At 31.6% G+C, this 26536-nt stretch overlaps 4 protein-coding genes across 4 annotated transcripts; 1 reads left to right on the top strand and 3 right to left on the bottom strand.

The window, feature by feature from the left end:
- Positions 1-3004: 3004 nt before the first annotated feature.
- Positions 3005-3955, bottom strand: LOC123204293. The gene has a single exon (XM_044620903.1). It carries the CDS (start codon positions 3953-3955, stop codon positions 3005-3007), a length of 951 nt encoding a protein of 316 aa, XP_044476838.1.
- A 6152-nt stretch (positions 3956-10107) lies between these two features.
- Positions 10108-11767, bottom strand: LOC123204292 (protein RKD1-like). Its single transcript, XM_044620902.1, has 4 exons — positions 11670-11767; positions 11459-11586; positions 10901-11262; positions 10108-10434 (listed from the first exon to the last, which is right to left on the bottom strand). Exons 1-4 carry the CDS (start codon positions 11765-11767, stop codon positions 10108-10110), a joined length of 915 nt encoding a protein of 304 aa, XP_044476837.1.
- Positions 11768-16508: 4741 nt separating this feature from the next.
- LOC123203959 (protein EMBRYO DEFECTIVE 514-like) lies at positions 16509-18677 on the bottom strand. The gene is made up of 2 exons (XM_044620457.1): positions 18253-18677; positions 16509-16956 (listed from the first exon to the last, which is right to left on the bottom strand). The coding sequence occupies exons 1-2, from the start codon at positions 18595-18597 to the stop codon at positions 16648-16650; spliced, it is 654 nt and encodes a 217-aa protein (XP_044476392.1). The 5' UTR covers positions 18598-18677; the 3' UTR covers positions 16509-16647.
- Positions 18678-21475: 2798 nt separating this feature from the next.
- Positions 21476-26191, top strand: LOC123203905. Its single transcript, XM_044620379.1, is given in 8 exon segments — positions 21476-21580; positions 22091-22374; positions 22711-22784; positions 24166-24233; positions 24595-24751; positions 25200-25280; positions 25360-25449; positions 25605-26191. Coding segments are annotated over 7 exon segments (867 nt in total). The 5' UTR covers positions 21476-21580; positions 22091-22100; the 3' UTR covers positions 25728-26191.
- Positions 26192-26536: the final 345 nt, after the last annotated feature.

Genomic DNA, 26536 nt, shown 5'->3' with positions numbered 1-26536 from the left:
CATTGGGCCAAATATAATAAGGCTCCAATGACATTAAGATATGGTACTTCAGGACCAAGTATCTTTTCATCTTCTTCTTTAGGACGAAACGGGTCCTTTTTTGGATCAAGAGACCGAACAACCATTGGGGTGCTCAATGGATAAGCCTTATCCATATTAAAGCGTTTTAATAATTTTTCAATATACGCTGATTGATGGATAAGTATTCCATTTGAATTGTGCTTGATCTGCAGATCGAGACAATATTTTGTTTTCCCCAAATCCTTCATTTCAAATTCTTTTTTCATATATTCAGTAGTTTTTGAGAGCTCTTCAGGAGTCCCAATTAAATTCATGTCATCAACATAAACTGCTATAATAGCAAATCCTGATTCTGACCTTCTGATAAAGACACATGGGCATATAGGGTCATTCACATAACCCTCTTTTTTCAAATATTCACTGAGGCGATTGTACCACATACGTCCGGATTGCTTTAATCCATACAATGATCGTTGTAATTTAATTGAGTACAAGCCTCTTGAATTGACACTTTTTGCTTCAAGCAATTTGTATCTTTCAGGGAGTTTCATATAAATTTCAGTGTCTAAATTTCCATACAAATAAACAGTAACTACGTCCATTAGACGCATATCCAGTCCTTCAGAGACTGTTAAACTGATTAAATATCTGAATGTGATTATATCCATTACAGGTGCATATGTTTCATCAAAGTCTATACCGGGCCGTTGGGAAAAACCTTGGGCTACAAGTCTGGCTTTATATCTAGCAATTTCATTTTTCTCATTTCTTTTTCTCACAAATACCCATTTATATCCAACGGGTTGTACGTCTTCAGGTGTTGGAACTACAGGCCCAAACACTTGACGTTTTGCTAGAGAAGCTAATTCTGCTTGAATTGCTTCTTCCCATTTAGGCCAATCATGTCTTTGTTTGCATTCAACCACAGTGCGTGGTTCAAAATCATCATCATTCAGAATTTCAGTAGCTACTGCAAATGAGAATATATCATCAACTATAATTGTTTCACGATTCCACATTTCTTGTGTATGAACGTAATTTAAAGATATTTCAATATTCTCATTTTCCTGTTCTTCAGGATTTTATACCACTTCAGGGGTTTGTGCCACTTCAGGGGCTTGTGCCACTTCAGGGGCTTGTGCCACTTTAGGGGCTTGAGTCTCTTCAGGGACCATAACCTCTTCTGGAGGAATATTTGTTTGATTATTTGCCTTTCTTTTTCGAGGGACAGTGTCCTTCGATCCAACAGGTCTACCACGCTTCTGGCGTGAGGTAGATTGATCAGTCACAGCTCGAATGGACTGTTCAGCAGTCACATTGATTCTTGCTGGTGTATTAGCAGCTGGAACATGTGATCTTGTCACTTTTGTCATATCTATAAAAGCATCAGGCATTTGATTGGCAATAATTTGTAATCGCACTATCCTTTGTACTTCAGTTTCACTTTGGGATGTGCGGGGATCTAAATAAGACATAGTAGGTACATACCAAGTAAGTTCATGCCTAACTTCAGGAGGCATTTTCTTTTCCCCTAAAGACGGGAAAGTTGCCTCATCAAAGTGACAATCTGCAAATCGTGCAGTAAAAAGATCACCTGTTATTGGTTCTAGGTACCTGATAATGGATGGTGAATTATATCCAACATATATTCCCAAACGATGTTGGGGTCCCATTTTTGTGCGTTGAGGGGACGCAATAGGGACATATACAGCACACCCAAATATTCTCAAATGAGATACATTAGGTTGAAAACCAAGAACCAATTGTAGGGGAGAATATTAATGATAAGAAGAAGGTCGCAAGCGAATTAACGCTGCAGCATGTAATATAGCATGTCCCCATATAGAAGTAGGTAATTGACTTTTTAATAATAAAGTACGTGTAATTACCTGGAGTCGTTTGATAAGAGACTCAGCTAATCCATTCTGTGTGTGGACATGCGGGACTGGATGTTCAACCTCAATCCCCATAGACATGCAATAATCATCAAATGTTTTGGATGTAAATTCACCATCATTATCTAGCCGTATTGACTTAATCGAATGATCTGCGAAATGTACCTTTAATTTGATAATTTGTGCTAACAGTTTAGCAAATGCAACATTTCGAGTAGGCAATAAACAAACATGAGACCATCGTGCAGATGCATCAATTAAGACCATAAAATAACGAAATGGCCCACTTGATGGATGAATGGGTCCACATATATCCCCTTAAATCCTTTGCAGGAATGATGGAGATTCACCTCCAATTTTAAAGGGGGATGGTCTTATTACTAATTTACCTTGAGAACAGGCGGTGCAGAATTGTTCGTTGGATAATAAAATTTTATGATTCTGTAAAGTATGTCCATGTGAATTTTCAATAATCCTACGCATCATTGTAGATCCTGGGTGGCCTAAACGATCATGCCAAAGCATAAATGCTTTTGGATCAACGAACTTCTGGTTCGATACTGCGTAGGTTTCAATTGCCTTTATGATTGTATAATACAATCCAGATGATAAAGTAGGCAAAGTTTCTAGTATAAGCCTTCTTCCGGAGGCATTACTAGTTATACAAATGAATTCTGCACCATTTTCACTCATGGTTTCAATATGATAACCATTGTTTCTTATATCTTTAAAACTGAGTAGATTTCTTCTGGATCTACTTGAATATAATGCATCATTGATACTTAATTTGGTCCCATTGTTTAAGATAATTGTAGCTCTTCCGGAGCCTTCAATCAGATTGATTGATCCTGATATAGTATTTACTTTAGCCTCTATTGGTGATAAAGTTAAGAAAAATTTTTTTTCTTTTAATATAGTATGGGTGGTTGCACTATCTACCAAACACAGGTTTCCATCACCAGCTTTTGAAGTTAACGCTTCAAGTTTGGACTTCATTTCCTTTCATTTTAAAATTTACATTAGTTATTACAAAATTTGAAAGGAAGAAACATATAGTAATAATTACACACTATAATATACATAATTTTCTAGTCTTGAAGAAATTCTGAAAGATCAAAGTTTGTCAGATCGACAGGGTCTGGATTCTCAACACAATTTGTTTCGATCTTCTGGTCTGCATTTTTAATAGATGCTTGATATAAATCTACCAGATGTCTTGGCGTACGACATGTACGTGACCAATGACCTTTTGAACCACATCTATAACATTTACTATCATGATTCTGTGGTTTACTCTGTATCATTCTCCATTTATCCTGTTTTGCTTTATCTCTAGTCCTTTGAAGGTGGAAAGATTTTCTATTATGACCACCTCTGGATCGAAACTTATTTCGTCCAAGACCTCGTCTGCGCCCACGATAACTACTACTAGTAGTTGCGTTCACTTCAGGGAACGGTGCAGTACCAGTGGGGCGAGTCTGATGATTTCTTAATAATAATTCATTATTTTGCTCAGCCACCAATAAACAGGATATCAGTTCAGAATATTTTTTAAAATTTCTTTCCCTATATTGCTGCTGCAGGAGCATATTTGAAGGATGGAATGTGGAGAAAGTTTTTTCTAACATATTTTCTTCAGTTATTTTTTCTCCACATAGTCTCATTCGGGAGACAATTCTGAACATGTTAGAGTTATATTCACTTACAGATTTAAAATCTTGTAAGCGTAAATGAGTCCATTCATATTGGGCCATTGGTAATGTAATTGATTTATGATGATCAAATCTTTCTTTCAGATTTCTCCATAATTCCAGTGGATCCATAATATCCACGTATTCTGCTCGTAGCCCTTCGTGGATATGATGACGAAGGAAAATAGTAGTTTTAGATTTATCCTGCTGGGATGTATTATTTCCTTCATTTAATGTTTCTCCATGGTTCATTGATTGCAGATGGAGAACTGTGTCCAATGCCCATTCAGAATAATTTTCTCCATCCAATCGAAGGGCAACATATTGAAGTTTGATAAGATTTGCCATTTTTCACCAACTGCAGGTTGATGAAAGAAATAACAATTAGTGATATAATGAGGAGAAATTATATGCGAACTTCAGGTTCGTATTTGTCATATATTCACAAAACTTCTGGTTTTATGATTAATATTCATAATATTATAGTATATAAAAGTTACATAATATTTCAGAATTCTATTTTATTATTTTCATCACTTATGCAATCTTCAGGTTGCAAGTGGGATATAATTATAATAAATAAATCAGTGAAATATAAGACTTCAGGCCTATATATATTTTCTCATGATTTTGTAATCTTCAGGTTACAAATTATATATAGTAATTATATTTAGGACTTCAGGGTCATGTTCATAAATTTTGTAACTTCAGGTTACAAATAATGTTCAGAACTTCAGGTAAAAGTTTTGGGACTTCAGGTCCAGATTTATGATTTTGCAAACTTCGGGTTGCAAAAATATTATATAATTATGGAAGAATTAAACAGAAATATAAACAAAAATTAAAAGTTAATTAGGATATCATTGAGATATCCGTATTTATAATATACAAGCAGTATAACAACATAAAAAAAAATATTATAATATACCTGAGTTGATCGTGCTGATAACGTGTTATATAAGTGATTAAGCAAGTATGGAAGATAAAGAAATTAAAAGAAGAATTAAGAACGCAGGAGAAGATAGCAAAGGAGAAGAAAACAAGACTATGAAACTTTGATATCCGAATGAAGAAAAGAGAAGAAAAGATATCCATAAATTGAGAGAGAGAGCGGAGGTATTTATACACAAATTTTTACCAACTCCCTTGACAAATTGGCTTGATCATATCAAAGGCATTTAATGCCTTGCTTTAATTTTCCAATTCCTTCATCATGTAGCCACCCTGCCATAAATGCTTTCCCATTGCATTATTTTGATTTGATGAGGTGGAAAGCCATTTGGATGCATAACAATTTTTATTATTGTGCTTCATTTTATCTTTTTCTCTTATTTATTCTTCTATCTTCCTTTCTTGGAACTAGACAAATATTATACAATACATATCCAACATACCAAAATACATACATAGTCTCTCACTTTATACATGACCCAATGTTAGATGTAAAGGCATATAATAGACCAATGAGCTATCCTATAATAAAATTAGTTATTGTTTTCACCTTTTTCTCATTTTCTTCTTCTCCTTCTTCTGTAACCCGAGCTCGGAGAATGAAGAGATAAGAGGGCCCTAAGGATAGAGTCCAACCACAACGACCGAATTAATTATCTTCATGCATAAGGATGCTAGATTACCTAATATAAAAGATTGAAAAATCATCTCAAACCTTCCCTTTTTCTCTTCTATTTCAATTTCTAGATTATTATACAATGATTTTTCAACTTTTGATGATTTTTCAACTTTCCATATTGTGTTGACACGAAGCCAATAGTGAAAAAAGTATTGTATAACATCATAATAGTAAAAATCTCCAAAATAACCTATCAAAATTTTTTTTCCAATATCCTTTATTTTCTTTGTTTGACAGAAAGAGATTTAATCCACAAAATCTTTATTCTCTAATTTACATCAACAAAGAAATTGATATTACATTTCCAAATATTGAATCTGCATTACCCCCAAGACATTCATTTTAATTTAATAACCTTTTTTTGGCAAATTTGTAATATATTTGTTTTTTTTTTGTTAGTATGTTGTAAGTACTACTTATTTGAACTTATTATATTCAATATGTTATATTCATATTTTTGTTAATGTTTTAATATTTATGACTGTCACATTTATCATATGGATTAAAAATTAATTCTCTTATACATTTGACAAGTAATTGTTAATCTTATTAGTTATCAATTGTATTATATTGAAAATTAATTTTGTTAAATATTTGATAAGTAAATGTTAATCTCATTGATTATCAATTGCATTATTTTGAAATTGAAGTTATAGACTTATTTGGGTTATTGATTATTATATTTTGTTTTTTATCTATACAATTAATCATATAAAAATATAATAAATAAACTATCGAAATTAACTTAAAATAGATCAATTTTGTTTTGACAAAATATCGTTTTGTATCAAAATGTCTTTTTGTGTATTATTTTGTGATAAATCATGTTATTCTTTGATATTTGACAAAGTTTATTGTTTCGTAACAAATCATATTATTGCATATTGTGTTTTGACACGGTTTTATCTGTTACATAATTTCGGTTAATTTAGGTCATGTCAAGTCAACCTGAAAATATTTTGATATAGTTTATGATTGAGAAATTTTGACATAATTCTATTTTAAATCGAGTTAGGATCTTCTATTCGAAACCTAAATTGACATGATATGAATACGAATCAACAACATTAACTACCAGGTCTATGTGCAATGTAGTCTAAGTCATTCCTATACAAACTAGTTGAGAGTTGGAGTAGCTCTTTTGATGAGTGCAAAGTAAGATGAAACTAGTAACCTTAAGTCATAATATGTTTTGTGTATTATTTTGTGACAAATCATCTTATTCTTTGACATTTGAAAAAGTTTATTGTTTCGTAACAAATCATTTTATTACATATTGTGTTTTGATACGATTTTATCTGTTACATAATTTGGGTTAATTTAGGTCAAGTCAAGTCAACCTGAAAATATTTCGGTATAGTTTATGGTTGAGAAATTTTGATATGATTCTATTTTAAATCGAGTTAGGATCTTCGACTTGAAACCTGAATTAACAAAATATGAATACAAACCAACAACATTAACTACTAGGTCTATGTGCAATGTAATCTAAGTCATTCTTACACAAACTAGTTGGGAGTTGGAGTAGCTCTTTGATGAGTGCAAAGTAAGATGAAACCAATAACCTTAAGTCATAATATGTTTTGTGTATTATTTTGTGACAAATCATGTTATTCTTTGACATTTGACATAGTTTATTGTTTCGTAACAAATCATGTTATTTCATATTATGTTTTGACATGATTTTATCTGTTACATAATTTGAGTTAGGTCAAGTCAATCTGAAAATATTTTAGTATAGTTTATAGTTGAGAAAATTTGACATGATTTTGTTTCAAATCGAGTTAGAGTCTTCGATTCAAAACTTGAATTGACATAATATAAACACGAACCAACAACATTAACTACCAGGTATATGGGCAATGTAATCTAAGTCATTCCTATACAAACTAGTTGGGAGTTGGAGTAGCTCTTTTGATGAGAGCAAAGTAAGATAAAACCAGTACCCTTAAATCATAATATGACGCATGTAAAATTGATCCTCGAGAAGACAATATCATAATGTCACGCAGGCAAATTGGATTTTTTAACCTGTGACAGTTGGTATAAAAGTCAAACCATCACTAAAGTTGCCAAATAAAAAAGAAATCTCCTACAACGAAAAAAGTGATAAAAAGAAAGGCAAATGCCACACAGACCTCGCCAAGGAGGTGTAATAGGCAGAGGACGGGGATCTTTCAAGGTGTCATGAGATATTGGCATGAAAAGGTGGTCGCATTTGACAACATCTCTTTAAGCCATAAGTTTGACACTTATCAAAATGGTATTGGTGCAAAGCGAAAAGGTCTGTAGGTGTTTGCATGTCGAGCGGTGCACAAGGGCATGCACCATTTTTGAGCAGGGAAGAGTTGTCACAACCCAAGGCTAGAGGGCATGAGAAGGGCTTGAACAAACACGGTTGATAATACGTTTAAGTGTGAGTGTACATTGTTGTTGGTTTCATGGATGTGTTACTGTGGGTTGGGAGCGTTCTAACCACCAGACATACGTAATATAATTAGGGGCGTATTGATAAAAGATTAGGTTATCTCTATACAAACTGATTGAGAGTTATAATCACTCTCATAATAAATCTAAAATAAAATGAAACTAATAACTCTAGATTATAAAGTGGATACATACAAGATTGATCCTTACAAAAGCAGTGTATTGAACATGCCATAAATTTTAGCCCATGACAAGTATCTTAGACTTAGCGTTGTTTCAAAACCCCCCCATCACCAGCATAACCTAACCTTTTCTCGTCAAGTCCCATTAACTTATTTTTCGCCACTAACCTATAATTCCTATGTTGCGACTAGGGATGGCAACGGGGAGGGGCAGGGAGGGGATATCAATCCCCGTCCCCATTACGGGGATAACAAAGAATCTCCGTCCCCTCCCCGCGAAGGAAAATCCCCTCCCCATCTCCTCCCCGTCCCCTCGGGGAAAAATCCCCTCCTCGTCCCCGCGAGGAAAAATCCCCTTCCCATCCCCTCCCCATCCTCGCAGAGAAAAATGCCCTCCCTATCCCGACTCTGTTCCCAAGGGGAAAAATCCCCTCCCCATACCCAAGCCAATAAATTTTAATTTCTCAATATTTTATGGATATACACTCTTCAATGGTGCATTATTAAAAATTCTAATAATCATTTTATCAATGTTCCTTCTAAAATTAAAAAAACAAATGTTTCAATCCGTAATCCCAACCTGCTTGTTGATGCAGAGATCTCAACCACAGAGGCAAGGAATCTGAGAATTAGTAGTGGAATGGAGAATTAGAATTGTAAGCATAATTAGATAAAATAAAAACAAAATCCAGCAAGCAAAAATCCAAAGCCAAAGAAGCTTTAATGTACATCAAAAAATGGATTTAATGCATTACAACTGTGGATTAAGCCAAAACCATTGCCAAAGAAGCTTTAAGCCAAACAAAATCCATTACAAGTGGATTTAATGCACATAAAAAGATGTTGAAGGAAATATATTTATATCAAAAGTCCACAGTTGCCAGTGCAATCATGGAAGGAAGAAGCTTACCTCCAACTACAAGACAAAGACGCCCTTGGCTGGGAGAGGGAGTGTGCAGTGCAGCTGTGGAGTGAAAAATGGAAGCTTTGGCTGGGAGAGGGAGTGTGCGGCTGTGAAGTGAAAAATGGAAGAAAAAGGGGATTTATATTTAAGGTTAAAAGATGGGTGGTAATTTTGTAATAAAAATTATTAAGGTTATAGTTTTTAGTAAATATGTATGTGATTTAGGGTAATTTTGTAATAACATTAAATTTAATTAATTTGGTGCATTTGTATTTTATGATAATGAGATTCTGAGGTTTTTTTAATATATTAGATTAATAGTTCAGAAATTAGTAAAAACTGATAATTGATAATTCAAAAATTAATAAAATTAAAATTATGATTTTAATAAATTATAATGTAAAAGTTTATAGAATTTAATAGTTCAAAAAAATAATATTAATATATTAGATTTAGGGGAGGGGGCGGGCCGGGCCGGGGAGGGGCGGGGAGGGGAGGGGAAGGGTGGGGCGGGGTGGGCGGGGAGGGGAGGGGAGGGGAGGGGCGGGGCGGGGCGGGGACATATATATCCCCGTCCCCGACCCCTCCCAGATTACAAAGATTTTTTTCATCCCCATCTCTGCCCCTTTCTCCATTTTTATTGGGGATTCCCCTTTCTGTTAGGGTCGAAGAAGGTCAGAACCCCTAAAATCGAGTCCAAATTGTCATCTTTAATTGCGACGCAATTTTTTCTCTCCTCCTACAACACGACAACACTATAAAAGTCACTATTTATACACGCCGACTGCTCACACAGTCCTTTTAACGGCTGTGCCACTCTTATCAAAGCCAGGTATTCAATGTTTCCAAGATTTTCAAAACTTTTTCCATCAATCAACTGTGATAACACTGCTGCTATTAAAGATAATATTCCTCAAAATCTCATCACTGTTTTTATGGTGAGCACAGAATACGCAGTGTGCTTTAGATTATAGTCTTCTGAAGAATGGAGGTGAAAGAAATTCTTAACCTTTTTAACTTAACAACTCAAGGGTCTGGTGTAATGATTGAATCTAATTACTATATTCTGAATTTACCCTCTAACGGTTACCCATAAAAAACTTAAGGTGATGAATTGGGAAACCCTAAACCCTCATCAAACTTCTGTTGATGAATAGTCATTCGACCCTTAAATGATGAAGAATTGCTATTTGTCCAAATCAAATTACAGAAAAAACAAAACATAACAAAAACATTCACATTCCAAAAATAAAACAATGTGTGCAACACTTCATCAACAGATTTCTGAAGCGCATGTTGATACATAAACATACAGAACTACATTCAAACAAATTATTCTTTGTGATATCCTAAACTCTCAAAAAATAGTATTACTGTTCGAAGAAGACTCCGAAAATAGAGCTTTAAGCTCCTCATCTTCCTCACGACTAATCTCATACGCGATACTTCCTTTTAAATTTCCACCGCCACCACTTCCTCTACACGAGCCTTCCACTGAATCCGCCATTCCCATCAGCTTCCTCTTCTTGTAGTTCGCCTTGAAGCACGCTTGTCTAAGCCTCTTCGTTTTTTCCTCCATTTGCAAATCAGGCAAATCCTCTATCATTTTCTTTTCTCTCTCTAACAGCTCTATTGCTTCTCTCAGTTTCCCCTCATTTCCTCCCCCTTCCTCCTCGAACTCTGCCTGTAAAATTCACTGTGACAATTATTAATAATATATAATATTGTATACCTAGGAAGGATGAAAATTTACCCATGATGTGTTTTCATGTTTCAGAAACGTTTCCACGTTGGAAATACCTCAAAACTGTACAAAATATTTTGAGAATATAAAAAAAATTCAAAATGCATTTTTTTTTATATCAATTTTAATCGATTAAAAATCAATTTTATATATCACTCTATTACAATTTCAAACTTTTATGTTGATTTCGTTTCCCTCCTCAGCGATCTAAAGCTTCTCTCCTCTTTGACATGTTAAAATTCTTATTTATGCGATACTCTACATTTTTCAGATTTATACATTTTCTCATATTTCTCTTTTTTATCTTTTTGAGAAAATACATTTCAACGTCTCCACATTTCTGTTTTCATGCTATATAGTTGTATATATCGGTAAAGAGATATATGAATTCAAAGAGAGTAAAAACCTGGACATTCTTGATTAGGGTTTGAAGCGAAACAAGTTTTCTATGAGGCCACCTTCTGATTCCCAATTCTCTACACCTTTTCTTCAGTAGGGTCAATCCAACGTTGAGCTCTTTTGCTGCTTTTGTTATGGGCATGTAGAAGTACTGAGAAATAGTTTTTCTCGACAACGTATTTGGACTTTCAGAATTTCCAACTTTATCTTCTCTGCACCTTCTAATTTCCTTTTTTGAAGGTTTAGCTTCTGAAAAAGTTCCTCCATTGTTACACAGCATTGGCAACTGCTGTTTCTCAGGGTCAAATAAAGGCCCCAACTCTCCCCACCGGGCAAACCCGTTTCCATAATCGCAAAACACCATATCCCCTGTAATGACAAGAAGAATGCAACAACACTAATTAGTTCAAATTAATCTATTTATGGACTAACGTTAGTAAAATTGGTAGAGTTTGAATATCTCCAAAAGAGTCCGAGTTCAAAAAAGAGAGTTGTTACGACTGATAAAACTCTGATACATTCCTTACAGGAATTATGAATCCAGTTATTATGTTATGGGGTTCACCTTTTTGAGCCACAGCTGGGGCTGAAACCATATCAAGTGAAGAATAAAAAGGGTCGGGGAAGCTTTCCATCAAAGGAGCAGCATTGATAAAGCTCCCTTGAATGGCCATTTCGTTCTGCCATTCTATCCTGAAAAATTAACAAAAATGATTATCAAAACTCATCAACTGATCAAATTTCTGTAAAACTATTAACCAAAACCTTAATCTTACCCTAAATCTAACGATGGAAGATGAGAAAGAAAATCAAAGGGGTCTTGATCGTCAACTTTTGGGACGACTTCATAGTTGTTCCAAGATTGAGCGTCCATATTTCTGTTAAAAAACCTTCTGTTTCTGCAAATATAAGTCATACGAAGCAAGAAGAAAATCTGAGCAAATGGAATATAAGGAGCAGTGGATGAGGGAAGAAGGAGATGAATGATACATATGGAGTAATAAATTCTAGAAGATCGTGCGCCGTCTCACGGGATAAAACCGGCCATGCATGAATTAATGAATGAGAATCATGCATAATTATTATTATTATTATTATTATTGATTACTGTGCGAGAGTTACTAGATTATTTATTTATTTTTATTCCTCTTTTATAAATAGAGAGAGAAAGGTAATTAATTTACGATAAATTCATAACTAAAATTTCCAAGAAATTTACTTGAAAAAATTAAAAATTTATATAAGTAATTCACTTATATAAATATTATTTATCTTTTTATTATTAATATTATTTTATTTATTTTGTTATATAATAAAAATTTCCGATAAATTTATATTATCACATAATAATCTGAGTAATTTTAAAATATTAAAAAAACAATTTTAATATTATTATAATTATATCATTACTCATTAATTTATTAAAACAAAATTACATAAATTATCAATCAATATAACAATATTAAAAATATACTATACAATTTTTTATTAAATATATAAATAATTTATACCCAATAATATTTTAAATAATTTATTTTTGTATAAATTTTTTATTTTTATAATAAAACTTTATCTGAATCAACCACATTCCAAATTCAATTTTACTATGTATTTCTTTGTTTTGGTTTCCTAGAAAGATTGATATATTTCTATGCAAAATTAATTCACTTTTACTAGGTATTTCAATGAACTTAGAAAATTTTGCAGGTTGCGTGCCAAATTTTCTTTTCTTTTCGAAGCTTAAACCAGTTATTTCATCAATGAAAATGGAGGTAGCGTGCTGATACAAGTTTTATGAGTATAATTAACTGGAAATTAAGAGCAGATATATGATAATGAAGGGAATTAATGCATGGAGAACACGTAGAAGGCGATTGTATGAATGGTCTATTTTAAACCCTAAGGCACTAAAAACTTGGAATCATCAACTCTTTTTTCAATAAACAAGATTATTATTTCTTATCTCCGCCACCATTTGTCGAGCAAGCTTAATAATTATCCATACACCATAATTAAGCTTCGATAATCTATATTATTTCTTCTTTCATTTTTTATTTATATATTTTTAAGAAAAATTAAATTAAATACCCAAAATATAGTTATGTGAATTGACCTCAATGCTCTTATATTTTGGTGGTAAATTCATTCTCTCACGAGACATCCATAAGGTGTATGAGATTAACAATTCCCTAACAATTTTTCTAGTTTTCCGATAGCAAAAATGATAAAAAGGTTAGTGTATTGTCTTTTGTTATGTTTTAATCATTTTGGTATTGAGATTTTATCAATCGGATGAAGATTTTAGATATTTTTAGTTAAGATTTTCGGTTTTGAATATTTGATTGTATAGATTGATTCTTACTTGTTTTGAATGAATTAATTGAGAGTTATTATGTTAGAGTAGGTGTAGATTTGTTTTTTTGTTGAAATAGTACTCGGAAAATGATAATTTGGTCGAAAAATATGGATCTCGAGGGCCAAGCTTCACCTTATGGGAAAATTTTTTACTTTGTGGGAAAATAGTTGGGAATTTTTGCTTTAAACACATTATATTTGGGTATTTAATTTAATTTTCCTATTTTTAATTACAGTAAACAACATTTCCCCAGTCAAAGATTAACCAAACCACTCTCACTTTTATTTTGTATAAATAACATTTTTTTCACTCAAACCCAAATTTTGTTTAAAAAATCAACTACATAAGAATAAAATAGTAATGTTACTATCCATTAATTTTGAAAATAAAAAAATAAAAGTTTTATATTAGACTCAAATATTTTAAACATGACAACTTAACCCGTAAAAAACTTTGTTGTATTATCTTCAATTTTATTGGGGTGCAACAGTCAATTTTAAAACCATTAGAGAGTGAACTGATATTTCAAAAATTTTGAACACATTTTTTCAAATTTCTAATAACCCCTAAAAATTTTATAAAGACCCCCATCATTTTGAAAATTTACAGTTTCTTTTTCCAAAAATACAATTATATGAAAAAGATACTATTATCAATAGGAAAAGAAGAAGAACTAATGAAAGTGAAAGAAAAATAAAATAAAAAGTTGTTCATAAAATTTAGATATTTATAATGTCATTTTTTTATTTTTATTAATTTAAAATTATATAATAATTTGAAAAAATAATATAATAAAAATGAAATAATAATTTTACTCTTTAATATTATTATTATTTTATTAACAGAATTTAATTTTAAATTAAAAAGTGTTATTTATGCTTGGTTATGATTATGGGTGAAAAAGTATTATTTATATCAATTAGAAACTAAAAAGGTTATAAGGCTAAACTTTGGGTGGGAAAGGGTTATTCACTCGGATAATTAATTAAGACAATCATTGTTAAACTATATGGTGTAGGTGCAAGTGTAACGTTCCATTCATTGATAGAAAAAGGAGATAATATAATTAGCATTAAATTATTTAGGCCAAAAAACTTATTCTCACTAAAGGTTTCGCTAAATTTCAAAAATTTAAATATTCGCTAATTTGTTAAATTTTTTTATTATTATCAAGGGTATAAATTTTATTTCAATAAAGAAAATTTTATCTCTGTGTAATTTTTCGCACAATTTTTTTTTATTTAAATAAAATTTTTAAATAATAATTTTACTTTTGACATAAACAATAAAATTTAGTAAAACAATACGTATTTAGATTTTTAAACTTAACAAATGAGAGTCAGGAGATACACTAAACCTTGGGTGGGATTGAGTCTTTTGGCCCATTATTTATAAAAGTGAGTTAATGCAGTGGGAGGTTACAGTTAAGCATATATGTGTAAATGAGTGGTTGATTATAATTAGCTTTTAAAACTGAGGAAACAAGTTACACTTTTCATCTCCCACTTTCTTAATAATAATTAATTAAGTTTTAAAAAGCAATCATGTTTGATTAATTTTGTAGTATAATATAATATAATATTAATTTTCAAGAAACAGACAGACAATAACAAGTAATATACCTCCTATCTTGAATACTACTACTACCCAAAACTCTAATTGAAGGCTAAAATGAGATGTAAAAAAGTGAGAGTGGTTTGAATATATCTAGGTTTTTTGTTTACAAGTTTTCCATTAAGATTGTGTAGGAGCTTGTAGAAATTGATTAATTTGTTCACTGAAAAAGAAATGCCAAGTCTAATCAAATCAAAGTTAGATATTATTATAAATAAAACTCTTATGACATTTCTATACAGGGAAGGGAAGGGAAGGGAAGGGTGCTCAAACTTATCTTCACTATCAAGTTTGACATCAATGGCGAAAAGGGTTTAAACTCTTGCATGTTGGCTTTTACTGGAAGAAGATCTCTTAGATTGACTGACACAAATATAATATATAAGCTTCTAGTAATTTCAAAGCCAAAAAAGTAATGTAAAGGCCCCAAATTTTAAGAGAGATAAATATGAATTTTATCAAGTTCGAAGTCTCTGTAATGAATTAATTCATATTTTCTACCCAAACTTTAAAAATAACATTTTCCACTGTTCATGAAATTCATTAATTTTTAGGATATGCATACTAAAAAAACCAAAATATTCTTTGGTTACTTTCATCGTGTAGTAGATCTAACTAGGGATGATAATTTGAACCCAATTTTAGGGGTCTTAACCCTAACGGGGAGGAGATTCCCCGATAGAAATAGAGAAGGGGACAGGGATGGGGATGAATCAAATCTTCACAATCGAGGACGGGCCGGGGATAGGGATACATGTGTCCCCTCCCCGCCCCCATCCTCCTCCCATCCCTTTTATATTAATATATTTATTTAAAATACTAATATATTTTTTATAGTTTTAAATTATTTATGCTTTTCAAATTTATTTAGGTTTTTGTTGTATATATTAAAGTAGTTAATATATTATATTTGTGATATTTGAAATAGTAAGTTAATTTTAATTTTATTTAATTATATTATTTAATATATTTATATTGTGTTTATAAGATAAAAAAGAATTTTTTTTTTGTGGGTATGAAGAGGGTATTTTTTCCTGCGGGGATGGAGAAAAGATTTTTCTTTACAGAAAATGGATGATGAATCATTTTTATCCCAGTAACAGGGACGAGCCGGGGATGAGGATGGGGATTGAGATCTCCTCCCCGCCCCTCCTCGTTGTCATCCCTAGAGCTAACTAATGTTTTACCTTAAAACTTTATTGAATATGTTTTTACAGCTAATTTATTTTATTTTTTAAATTTATTTTTTAGGGTTTTGTTTTTTCAATTTAAGATAGAGGTTTAATTGATAAATATTTAAGTTTGGTAAAAATAAATATTTAAGATAGGGAGAATCATGTGATCCAAGAAATGTTACAAAATTAATCAAAACTATAAACACTAATAAAATTAATTTAAATACTAATAATAATATATTAATATGAAAATATTTTTAAATTAAAAATAAAATAATATTTTATTATTATCAATATTTAAATTAATATTTATTATAAATATCGATTTATAAATGTTAATCATTCAACTGCAGGCTTTAGTCAAATCCAATATACAAGGCCCGCCTTGTAACAACAGAAGTCCACTCCATTGACCGATGATTTAGCTCCGACGAAAACTACTGCTTGACATAAATAAAGGCAAAGCAAAGTGAGAAAAATAATTAAAAAGTCATTAATACCCAAAATTTGGATAATACAGCAGTTTAGCTGGATTTAGGCTTGATGAGTCTATAAACCATTATCAATAGGACAATCAACTAAATCCCATATAATTTAACAACAGACACTTCAGTTCCTCCACTTGCCACCTCTTCCACGGCCATTTTTTGCTCCACGACCCTTGCCACCACCACCCCTACCCAAAAACTTATTGGCCTCAACTTTATTTTTCATGTCTTCAGGTAATGGGAGTATGTTATCCACACACTTCCTGAAGCTGAAATCTTCGACAGATTCATCCTCTCTAATGAGATAAAAGCACCTACTTTTCCAACTTGGGTGGTATCGAACTTGGATAGCTTGGACTCCTCCTCCAATCTTGCGGTCAGCTTCTGCATGACCTCGTTTGAGCAACTCTAGCAACACCATGTACTCATACTGAAACACACCAAACACAACGACAACTTTAATTGAAAATACTGCACATACAGATCATATGGTAGTACAGTATAAACCAAAAATCCAGAAAAAAATTTTATGAAAATTTCTATACATCTGGATCAAAGAGCGCACAAGAGAGTCAGTGACTCCATTGAATAAGAAGTTGCCATTTGCAAGCCAAGAAGCAATTAGAAAGATTGTGCCTTTAAGCTGAGTCTATACCAAACAGCAACCGTTATACCAAGTTTCTTAATTTGATTAGTACAATTAAAACATATAATCTACTTATCCCTTAGATGGATGTGACCCATTAACAATAGAGATCTCTCTAATTACTCAAGACACAATAGTCCTTTTTAAATACTTTGTCCAAATGGGAAAAAAATGAAAATACTATATTTAAGGGCACTCATACAAAGTTTTTCAATTCGGTAAGCACAATTAAAGATATGATCTACTTATCCCTTAGATGCATCTGACCCATTACCAATAGAGATGTCTCTAATTACTCAAGGAACAATAGTTATTGATGAACATTTCGTCCAAATGGGAAATAAATAACAAAAAAAGAAATAAAAAGGCATCTCATACAAAGTAGATTCCATGTTAAGAGACAGCTATTCAGTAATTGCACTGTGAGTGTAGCTAGCAACAAGTATCTACCACATAACAGGCGTCTTAATCAAAGGAAAAACAGAATCAATTACACCAATGTTTATGTGCCCAAAAATCTATAAATCCTTGAAATTAAAAATGTCACCTTGCAAATGTCAAAGCCATAGCTCTAACTTATTTCTCCTCCCCAAATTTGGGGTAATTCTTAAAGATATACCTACATGAAGAGGGATGCCATCTTCTTATCTAGATAGCTGCTACCTCTATCCTCTGGCAGTTTTACTCATCTCTTGCCTTACCCTCGCTTGTATTTCAGACTTTCCACACAAATTCTGTAATTTCAGCCACATCTATGCACTGCTTATATCTAACTTCCCATCACTCTGTTTCATAAATAAGACTATCCTCATACCCATTCTATCAAAATTTCACTTCAATTCCACACGTATTATACAATCACGTATATTATAAAAACCTATTATCTGCAAGTACAATTGTGACTCTGCAATCAAGCACAACAACAAACGTATACCTTCTGAGTCCAACTGCTTCAAGTCACAATATAGCATTATATTACCCATGACATGTTTTATGTTTCGTATAACTTCCCATCACTCTGTTCCATAACAAGAGTTACATGTTCTAAACCTTGAAAAACAAACAAAAATAAAAACATACCTTGTTGACGTTTAAATTGGGTGGCCAAAAGTGAAGAATCTTGAAAAAGTAATCGAACATCTCAACCGACGATCCGAACATCTTCGGGCCCAAAGTGACCCGACCCGATCCATTATTAGCCTCCGCACCCTCTAACTCTTTCTCCAACTGCCCCTCCTCCATCGGCTTGTCGTTCTCATCAACCTTCTGCTTCTTCGAAGCATCAGCGTTACCGTCCCCCTCCTCTTCCTCCTCTCTCGAACGCTTCGCCTTAAAGTCGGCGTTTTCGTATCCTCCTGCTTCGAGATCCATGTCTTCCTTGGCCGCGTTGGTCTTGCTGATTTCTTTCACTGCTTCCTCCGCCATTGGCTCCTCTTTGTTCAAACTAAAACCCTAGATTTCGTAAAACCCTCGTCAGTGGAAGCAGGAGATTTTCGTTTAGTCTTGCTTAAGTATTTATAATACAAGTACTGTTATATGCGTAATTTTATATACAAATTGTGTATTATTATGTGATTAAATAATTAAAAATTAAGATTAAAAGACTATTTCTCACCTAAATTTTAGTGAAATGAGAAATATATACCTGTAGAAGATGAAAAACTTAAATATCTACTCAAATTTTAATCGATTAAAATATATTTATAAAAAAATTATCATTTTTTCTATAGGGTAAATTTTGAAAAATTTACTTTCTTCTATAGGATACCAAATCTGAAATCTGTTTATTTTCTTCAATGAATGATAGAGGAATAAGACAGAGTGATCTAGAGAACGACCTTTAGATGATGAGCGTCGTCCAAGGACAATGATCGTCGCTCAAATTGGACGGCACTTCGTAGTCCAATAAAAAATGATAAGCATTGTTTAGACATCATCTAGCAATGTGTCGCACTAGTCGTTGGGGGGCGTAAGGAGGAGTGAAGAAAAAACTTACGCATTTTTGGACAACACTTCGTAGCCCAATGAAGGGCAATGAACATTGTTTAGATGTTGTCCAACAACATGTAGCACCAATCGCCAGTGGTCAAAGGAAATAATGAAAAAAAAACTTAAAGATGTTGGTTGGGGGGGAGGACGGAGTTACTTCTCAAAATTCACACATTGAGAAAAAATGTTAATTTTTAAAATTTAAGAAGGAAATTAAATAAAATTATATATTTTTTAATATTATTGTTAAATAACGATTTTATCGTTATATTTAACGACAATTTTGAGATTGATGAGTGTTTGAGTTTTTCATCTATCGTAAATATATTTTTGAGATTGAATTAAAACTTGGATAAAAAATAGTCATTTGTTAAATAATTAAAAATAAAATAATATTCAATTATATAATAATATCTTATTATATATAGATAAAATTATACATATAATTTTATTGTTATATAATTCTTTTTTTATTCGAGGATTGTTGAACAAATTTATTTTAGGCAAAATCTCCAACCCAAAATTTGATAAATTAATAATCCCACTGCTTTTTAAGTTTAAATAATCAATTTTTCATCTGTATGTTAAATTTAACCATGAGTTTTAACCGTTATTTATATCATTTATATTTAAATATTATAATATAGAATGCAAATAGAGAAGTAAATATTATTTTTTAAAATTTATTGCAGGAAATAAATATTTTTCATACCTTACTTTCAAAATTATCATATTCATAATATATATTTAAAAAATATATTTATAATTTTAATAATTTTAATATGATATGTACAATTTTAATTTGTAATATTTTATTCATTTTTTGGGGTGCAATTTAATTTTTAAAAATATTGAGGGTTATATTAAAATTAAAAAATTTTAAAAGCACCTCAAACTTTTTAAGAATTTTAAAAACCCTAAAAGTTTTTATCATTACCTTTAAAATTTTAAAAAATTATAATATATCTTAAATATACAATTATATATCTTTTACACCATCATCTATATTTGTTTTAATAATTTTTTAATTTTTGAAAATAATTTTCGGTAGTTTAAAAAATAGTAATTACATTTTCAAAGAAATGATAAAAACATTACATTTTAAAGTAAGTTAGAGTTTTGATTTTTTTTAGCGGTTTAAATAACAAAATTTTAAATTAATAATAATGTTTTGGTAATTTATCATGTATATCAAACCAGTTTTTCAATTTTTTGAATTGAACTGAATTTTTGATTTAAAAAAATTATAAATTGAAACTAAACTGATTAAAAGATTTATCAATTTTGAATCAAATTGAAAATATCAATTAACCGAACTAAATTTTTGGTTAACTCATTTTTAACTGAATTTTAAATAATTATCCGATTTTATTATTTTTTTAATTTTTTAAAAATATATTTAATATTTTATTTAACTTTTTTAAAACTGATTTAACTAAACAGTTTTGAAAGTTAGATAAATTGATAACTAAACTAAAAAATTGGTTTTTCTATATTTTTGAACTTGTATATAAATCAATTGTTTAAATAACCTATTTTTTGTTCAAAAATTGATTCAATTTGATTATCGAATAATTTCAAACACCTCTACTAACATGTATAGGAAGTATCATTGATATTTTTGTAACTTCAATAAAAACACATAACAATCATTTCCATAAAATCAAAATAAATTCATAAATGGATGTTGAGTGAAAATTTGTTTTTTCAAAAAATAAAGAGTGAAACTTTGTAATTTTGTCAAACCTTGGGTGGGAGTTATTTGCTATAGGGTTGGGTTAAAGTTTAGCCGAGTTTGAATTTGACTTAACTTTGGTAAAACAAAGTCCAAGCTTAAGCTCAAATATGGTTGAAGCTCAAGTTTAAGTTTAACTCATTTGAGAGAAATCGAACTCGAATTTGATTTGAATTCAAGTTTGAATTGAGTTTTGAGTTTGGTTTAATATTAAAATGATATCGTTTTGATACGTATTAATTAAAATAACATTGTTTTGGTCAATTCATCTCAAATTTTCAAATTTACAAACTTTACGAACAAAATCCTATAAAAACTTATAGTTAAAAATATTGAACTCTCAGACTTAAATTCGTTTGAACTTAGGTTTTTTAGAGTTTATTTGAATTAAATTCAAACTTAAATTTAAATTCAATAAATTCGAACTTAAATTCAAATTCAATTTGATTCTAATAGTAATTTAGGTTTCTACAAATCATGATGACCTCCGTTACGACAAGCAAACGGTGATATTTCCCTTAGGTTTGGACGGACGTTATCGAGCTTACTCAGCTTAGTTAAAGCCCAACTGCTAGTTATATTTATTGAAGTGTAAATGCATAAAAAACCTTTTAACTTCATCATCTCAAAAGCGTAGACTTGTTCGCAGAATCCAAAATCCGATTTTTACACTCACATTTGCCGGTATTTTCCTCAAATTTATCCATTTTTATGTTTTAATGCTCCTTTAAGCCACAATAATCTTCGATTTCTTTGAAGTTTTTTTGTGATTGCGAATTTTTGTCTTCGGGATTTGCGATTAGCCGTTGGTGATGGTATTGAGCTAGTGATTTTTTTTTTTTGTGGGTTTGGGAATTTAAATTAAGGTTTTACTGCTTGGTTGTTGAGAAGATTAGGAAAATGGGATGTTTTAAGTTATTATTATTATTATTTTTTTTTTCGGAAAATTAAAAATTTAGCTGAGGGAAATTATTGTACGGGAATGTAATTATAGCTGCAAAATTTAAATTCAAAATTTGGTTTTGGTTTTGATTTATTCGAACTGTTAAACAGATGGATAGTCACTTTGGGCTAAGAGTTTTATATTTTGCTTAGTAACCTGGTTGTGTACTCTGTGTACTGGTAGATTGGGATTGTAGCTTGGCATATTGTTTGGGCTAAAATGTATTATTGGTATTTTTGGTGGTGAATCAGAACAGGAAAAATGAGTGATCACCTGATTTTGTGTGTTGACCGCCTTGTAACGCCTGATAATTTGCATACTCTGCAAGGGAATGGGCCCCCGGGATCATCCAGTGAGTATTCCAGTTCTCATGCTGCTGATCCACTGGCTCGTGTTGTTGATGTTGAGGGAGTGGGAGAATATGGTGTATCTGAAGAAGAAGAACCACTTATTCAAATGGTGGAGTGTCGCATATGCCAGGAGGAGGATAGCATTAAGAATTTGGAGGTCCCATGTGCTTGCAGTGGCAGTTTGAAGGTACAGATCTTTATAATCTCTCCCCTTTTAAAATTTCTCATGAAGGATTTTATTAGTCTCTAGTAATTCAAGGTCCTTTTTGTATGCTGTGTATTTACTGTTAATAATTTATATAATTCTATTCCCTCTCTCAAGGAGAATATGGATACACCTGCCTACACACAGCGCAACTGGTTAGAGCATGCTTGAACATATTTTCTTGCCATGCAGTGTACACTTACATGTATGGAATAGAGTAGTGGAATTTTCCTCTTGTGTCTTATGTGTATTTGACTTTGGTTCAAACATTTATGGTTTTATAGGTCATCCCAAGGCTGACATGTTTTGTTTATCCAATTTGCCCATAGGAAATGTGTCCAGCATTGGTGCAAAGAGAAACGGGATATAACTTGTGAGAAATGTCATCAGGTAAGCTGCTGCTGTCTAAGTATTTTTATTTATGTTTTATTAATGCTGAGCAAGGGATCTACTAGATAAGTGCTTTCTATTTCTATTTTTAAATTCTTATTAATATTACTTGTGTGTGATGTTACTGGTTTGGTCTTAGGGGTACTGTTAGTACTTTTTCTTTCTAGGTCAAGTATAATTTACAGATCAAATTGCAGACTTTTGATATATGTAGAAAATATTTACCTTGTAATGTGGCATGTTGTAATCTTGGCAGAAGTTTATTGTATGATATATTATGGGATTATGGTGTACATAGAAGTATAGTTTGAAGCAGTTTTTTCTTTTTAGGCTATATTTCCTTTAGTTTCCTCTTGTTGGAGGGGAAGATGGGGCCTAATTACTAGGATCAATTCTCTTCCATCTTGAAGAAATTCATTTGCAATTGGATTACTTGATACTAAAGAACATGAGGCTGATGCTTGCTAAATAAATTGCACATTGAAGATGATTTGGTGATATTTTTTAGAGAACTAGATTTTTTCACTTTCTTCCTGAAAATTTTCAGATGTTTTTTTATGTTGCGTCAAGCTTTAAACTTGGCAAACTTAATTCTTGATTCTTTACATTTAATAGGAAATCTCAAATAAAAAAATGAAGTAAGATCTCAAGAAATCTCATTAGTAGGTGTAAGTTTTGTGTTTTTGCTTTGCTAATTGCTGCAACATTTTTTAAGATTATTCTCTATGGCATAGTTCAAAATCATCAACTTCGTAATTGGAGTTAAAAGTTTTTTATTGATAGAATAATCCCATAAGTATTCTTTTTCCTCTTTTTTCAGTGAAAGGCTACTTTTAAATTTAATGCTTCTCTATAGTTGGATGCATATTCAGTTTCTGTCTTTAAAAAATGTATTTTTCCTTCTTCTTATTCTTCTTGTTCTCCCCTTTGAATGTCAACATTTTTGCTTTCCGTGTAGGTGACCTGCATGGATTCTTCTTCTTGCTGCAGGAAGCATTTTACCTTGAAAATTTTGATTGTGCTGAACATGACATGTATGACTGTTTTGTTTTGTTTTTTTTTTCTTTTTTTTTTTTTAATTTGAATTTGGCATCAGGTATATAATATTACTCTCATTTTTCTGTTCAGTAAAAGGGTTTGTTATTATGGTGTTTCTCTTGATGTGTCTGATCTTTTATACTTGATTGCTCCTAATAATTGAGTTGTAATGGGAACTTAACTGGATTTGTATCCATGTAGTTTGGCTAAGTAATTTGTTTATTCATTTGTTGAAAGGTTAGTTTGGTTGTTTACACATGGTTAGTTAAGTAATCCTGGTATGAGTTGATTACCATATTGATGTGTTTACATTACAGCTGACTTAATTTTTTTGTTATAACAGCCATACCAACCTGGATATACTACTTCACCACCTCCCCCTCAGGCTGAAGATACTACAATTGATATCAGGCAAGTTTTAATCATACATGTGCTGGGCCTCTTTGTCCTAATGCTAGTCATTATATAATATATTTACTCTTTTGGGAATTATCTGAAGGACTCAATTAATAAATATGAATATGTTTGTAATAAGTACTTGAACACCTAGCTAGCCTTCCATGTTGGATTTGTCGTATTTATGCCACCTGTGAAACTGTTGCATAACTACAAATACATTGGGGGGTCATTGCACATTCCCAAGAGCAAAAGTGGAGTCCAGTCAGGATATCAAATTTTTTATCTCCATGTGCAAATCAATATCAAGAATGGAATATTGCAGTTTTTCTGGATTGCTATTTTATGCTCGTCAGTTTTAAAATTTGTTGCACAGTGAGGCTTGGACAGTCTCTGGTGCTTCCTTGGACTTGCATGATCCACGACTTTTGGTGATGGCAGCAGCAGAACACCATTTGTTGGAGGCTGAGTACAATGAATATGCTGATAGCAATGCTAGCGGGGCTGCCTTCTGCCGCTCTGCAGCACTAATTGTAAGACAGTTATTCTTTCACAAAAAGAAAATTTTGAGTTGTTATTATAATATGGTACACAGAATTTTGTGCTCAAGGCATACAGAATAATCAATTTTTTTGTTTGTTTTGTATCCGTTTTGAATTGTTATATATTAGAAAATGATACAACACATGCACACATATGAAATATGAATATTCATCTCCGATTAATAGCTTCTTATGTTATGCATCTCCTTCTTTACCTAGGTTTTTTCCATGTCTTTTTAACTGTCACTGTATCAATCTGTGCTTGGTGCAGAATCTGCTCTAGGTTGTTGAGCAAGAACAACTTGGACATACTATTCTGACAGTTGGATGAGAAATTATAGTTTTTTTATTTTGTTGAATATTTTTAATTACTAATAAAAACATTACTTTCCACATTTTAGTGTGATAAATGTCTATTAGGATTCCCTTTTTTTGGCAGTTAATGGCGCTGCTTCTCTTGAGGCATGCACTGTCTCTCACCATTTCAGATGCAGAGGATGATGCTTCTACATTTTTCTCTGTATGTTGGATATGAAGGTTCATTGCCTTTGAGTAATGCACAATCATCTTTTTTTTATTAAACAATTTCCTTTTAACAGCTTTTCTTGCTCTGGGCTGCTGGTTTTCTTCTTACATGTTATATAATGGCATGGGCTGTCGGCATATTGCAGCATTGAAGGCAAAGATAGGTTAGTTTCAGGCTCCGTCTTTCTCAGGAGAATCATGAAACAAATCTTCACTGAGTATCACAAGAGCATGTTTAGAAAGCAAATTTTATGGTATTTTGCCTAGACTTATTATTCCTTTGTTGATTTCCTTGTATGCTTTATTTGTATTCAATCAGGAAGCAGCAGCACTTGCTGCAACAGAAGTTGCATTTATGCTTCGCGCTGGGCAACGCCGTGGTTTGCATTTCACAGTAGTGCCAGGACCTCCAGTGAGCCCCCATCAGGAACCACTCCAATAACGTTGTCTTCGTTTTTTTCAGATGAGATACTGCATTGGTGTAGAAAGTAGGCCAATGATGGATATGAGTATGTTGTCTTGCTGCTGCAGGGGTGCCACCAAGGGGTTAAATGAAAATGGTTAGACTGTATGTCCCTGCAACTCTTTTCTTTTTGTTTACCCTTTTCAATCATGCATTTCTATGATAATGTTTGTACATGAATTAGGGCTCTCACAGCTGTTGAATTTATTGTTCTTTGTTGGGTCAGCAGGGCTGCATAGCTGTTTTTACAGATGACTATAATTGCCGACTTTTGTGGATATTCTTTCATGCAAGTTTCACATGGTAATGTAATTAAGATTTTAGCCTTCCTTCCAGGTTAAATTAATTACATATTATAATGTAATTAGCATCAGATTATCTGAGTAATCTATTTCTATGTATTGTTGAGATTATTTCAATAATTTAAACACATTTTTAATACAGTTAAAATAAATTTTAGGATAGCTTGTGATTGAGCGATGATAGAGGCGATTAGTTTAGGTAATGTTTTATTATTAAAAATAAAAGATTGCCTTAAAGATATATTATCTAAAAGATTGTTGGGTATAAACATTACTATGTTTGATAAAAATTGATATATATAAATAATTATTATGTTTGATTAGATGTAATAAAATAATCTTAAGATATTATTTTATTTAAATATTCTTAATATAATTATTTTAAAATATTTTTTATGTGACTTATTATATTAATTGAAAATGAGGTTATTTTTGTCCTAAAAAATTAATATATAAGATTATAATGATAATAAAATAAAGATCACA

The sequence above is a fragment of the Mangifera indica genome, chromosome 20 (assembly GCF_011075055.1).
Source record: "Mangifera indica cultivar Alphonso chromosome 20, CATAS_Mindica_2.1, whole genome shotgun sequence".
NCBI classification, from domain to species: Eukaryota; Viridiplantae; Streptophyta; class Magnoliopsida; order Sapindales; family Anacardiaceae; genus Mangifera; species Mangifera indica.
The sequence above is the reverse complement of the archived record's forward strand: the minus strand, read 5'-3'. Positions and strand labels throughout refer to the sequence as shown.

Excerpts from the sequence above, each read along its gene's own strand:
- LOC123204292 (XM_044620902.1), bottom strand. The coding sequence starts at position 11,767 with ATGGACGCTCAATCTTGGAACAACTATGAAGTCGTCCCAAAAGTTGAC. Across the intron at positions 11,587-11,669 it reads CTTCCATCGTTAGATTTAGG|GATAGAATGGCAGAACGAAA; the intron begins GTAAGATTAAGG and ends TTAATTTTTCAG. Across the intron at positions 10,435-10,900 it reads CCCTAATCAAGAATGTCCAG|GCAGAGTTCGAGGAGGAAGG; the intron begins GTTTTTACTCTC and ends TGAATTTTACAG.
- LOC123203959 (XM_044620457.1), bottom strand. The coding sequence starts at position 18,597 with ATGGCGGAGGAAGCAGTGAAAGAAATCAGCAAGACCAACGCGGCCAAG. Across the intron at positions 16,957-18,252 it reads CCAATTTAAACGTCAACAAG|TATGAGTACATGGTGTTGCT; the intron begins GTATGTTTTTAT and ends GGTGTGTTTCAG.
- LOC123204293 (XM_044620903.1), bottom strand. The coding sequence starts at position 3,955 with ATGGCAAATCTTATCAAACTTCAATATGTTGCCCTTCGATTGGATGGA.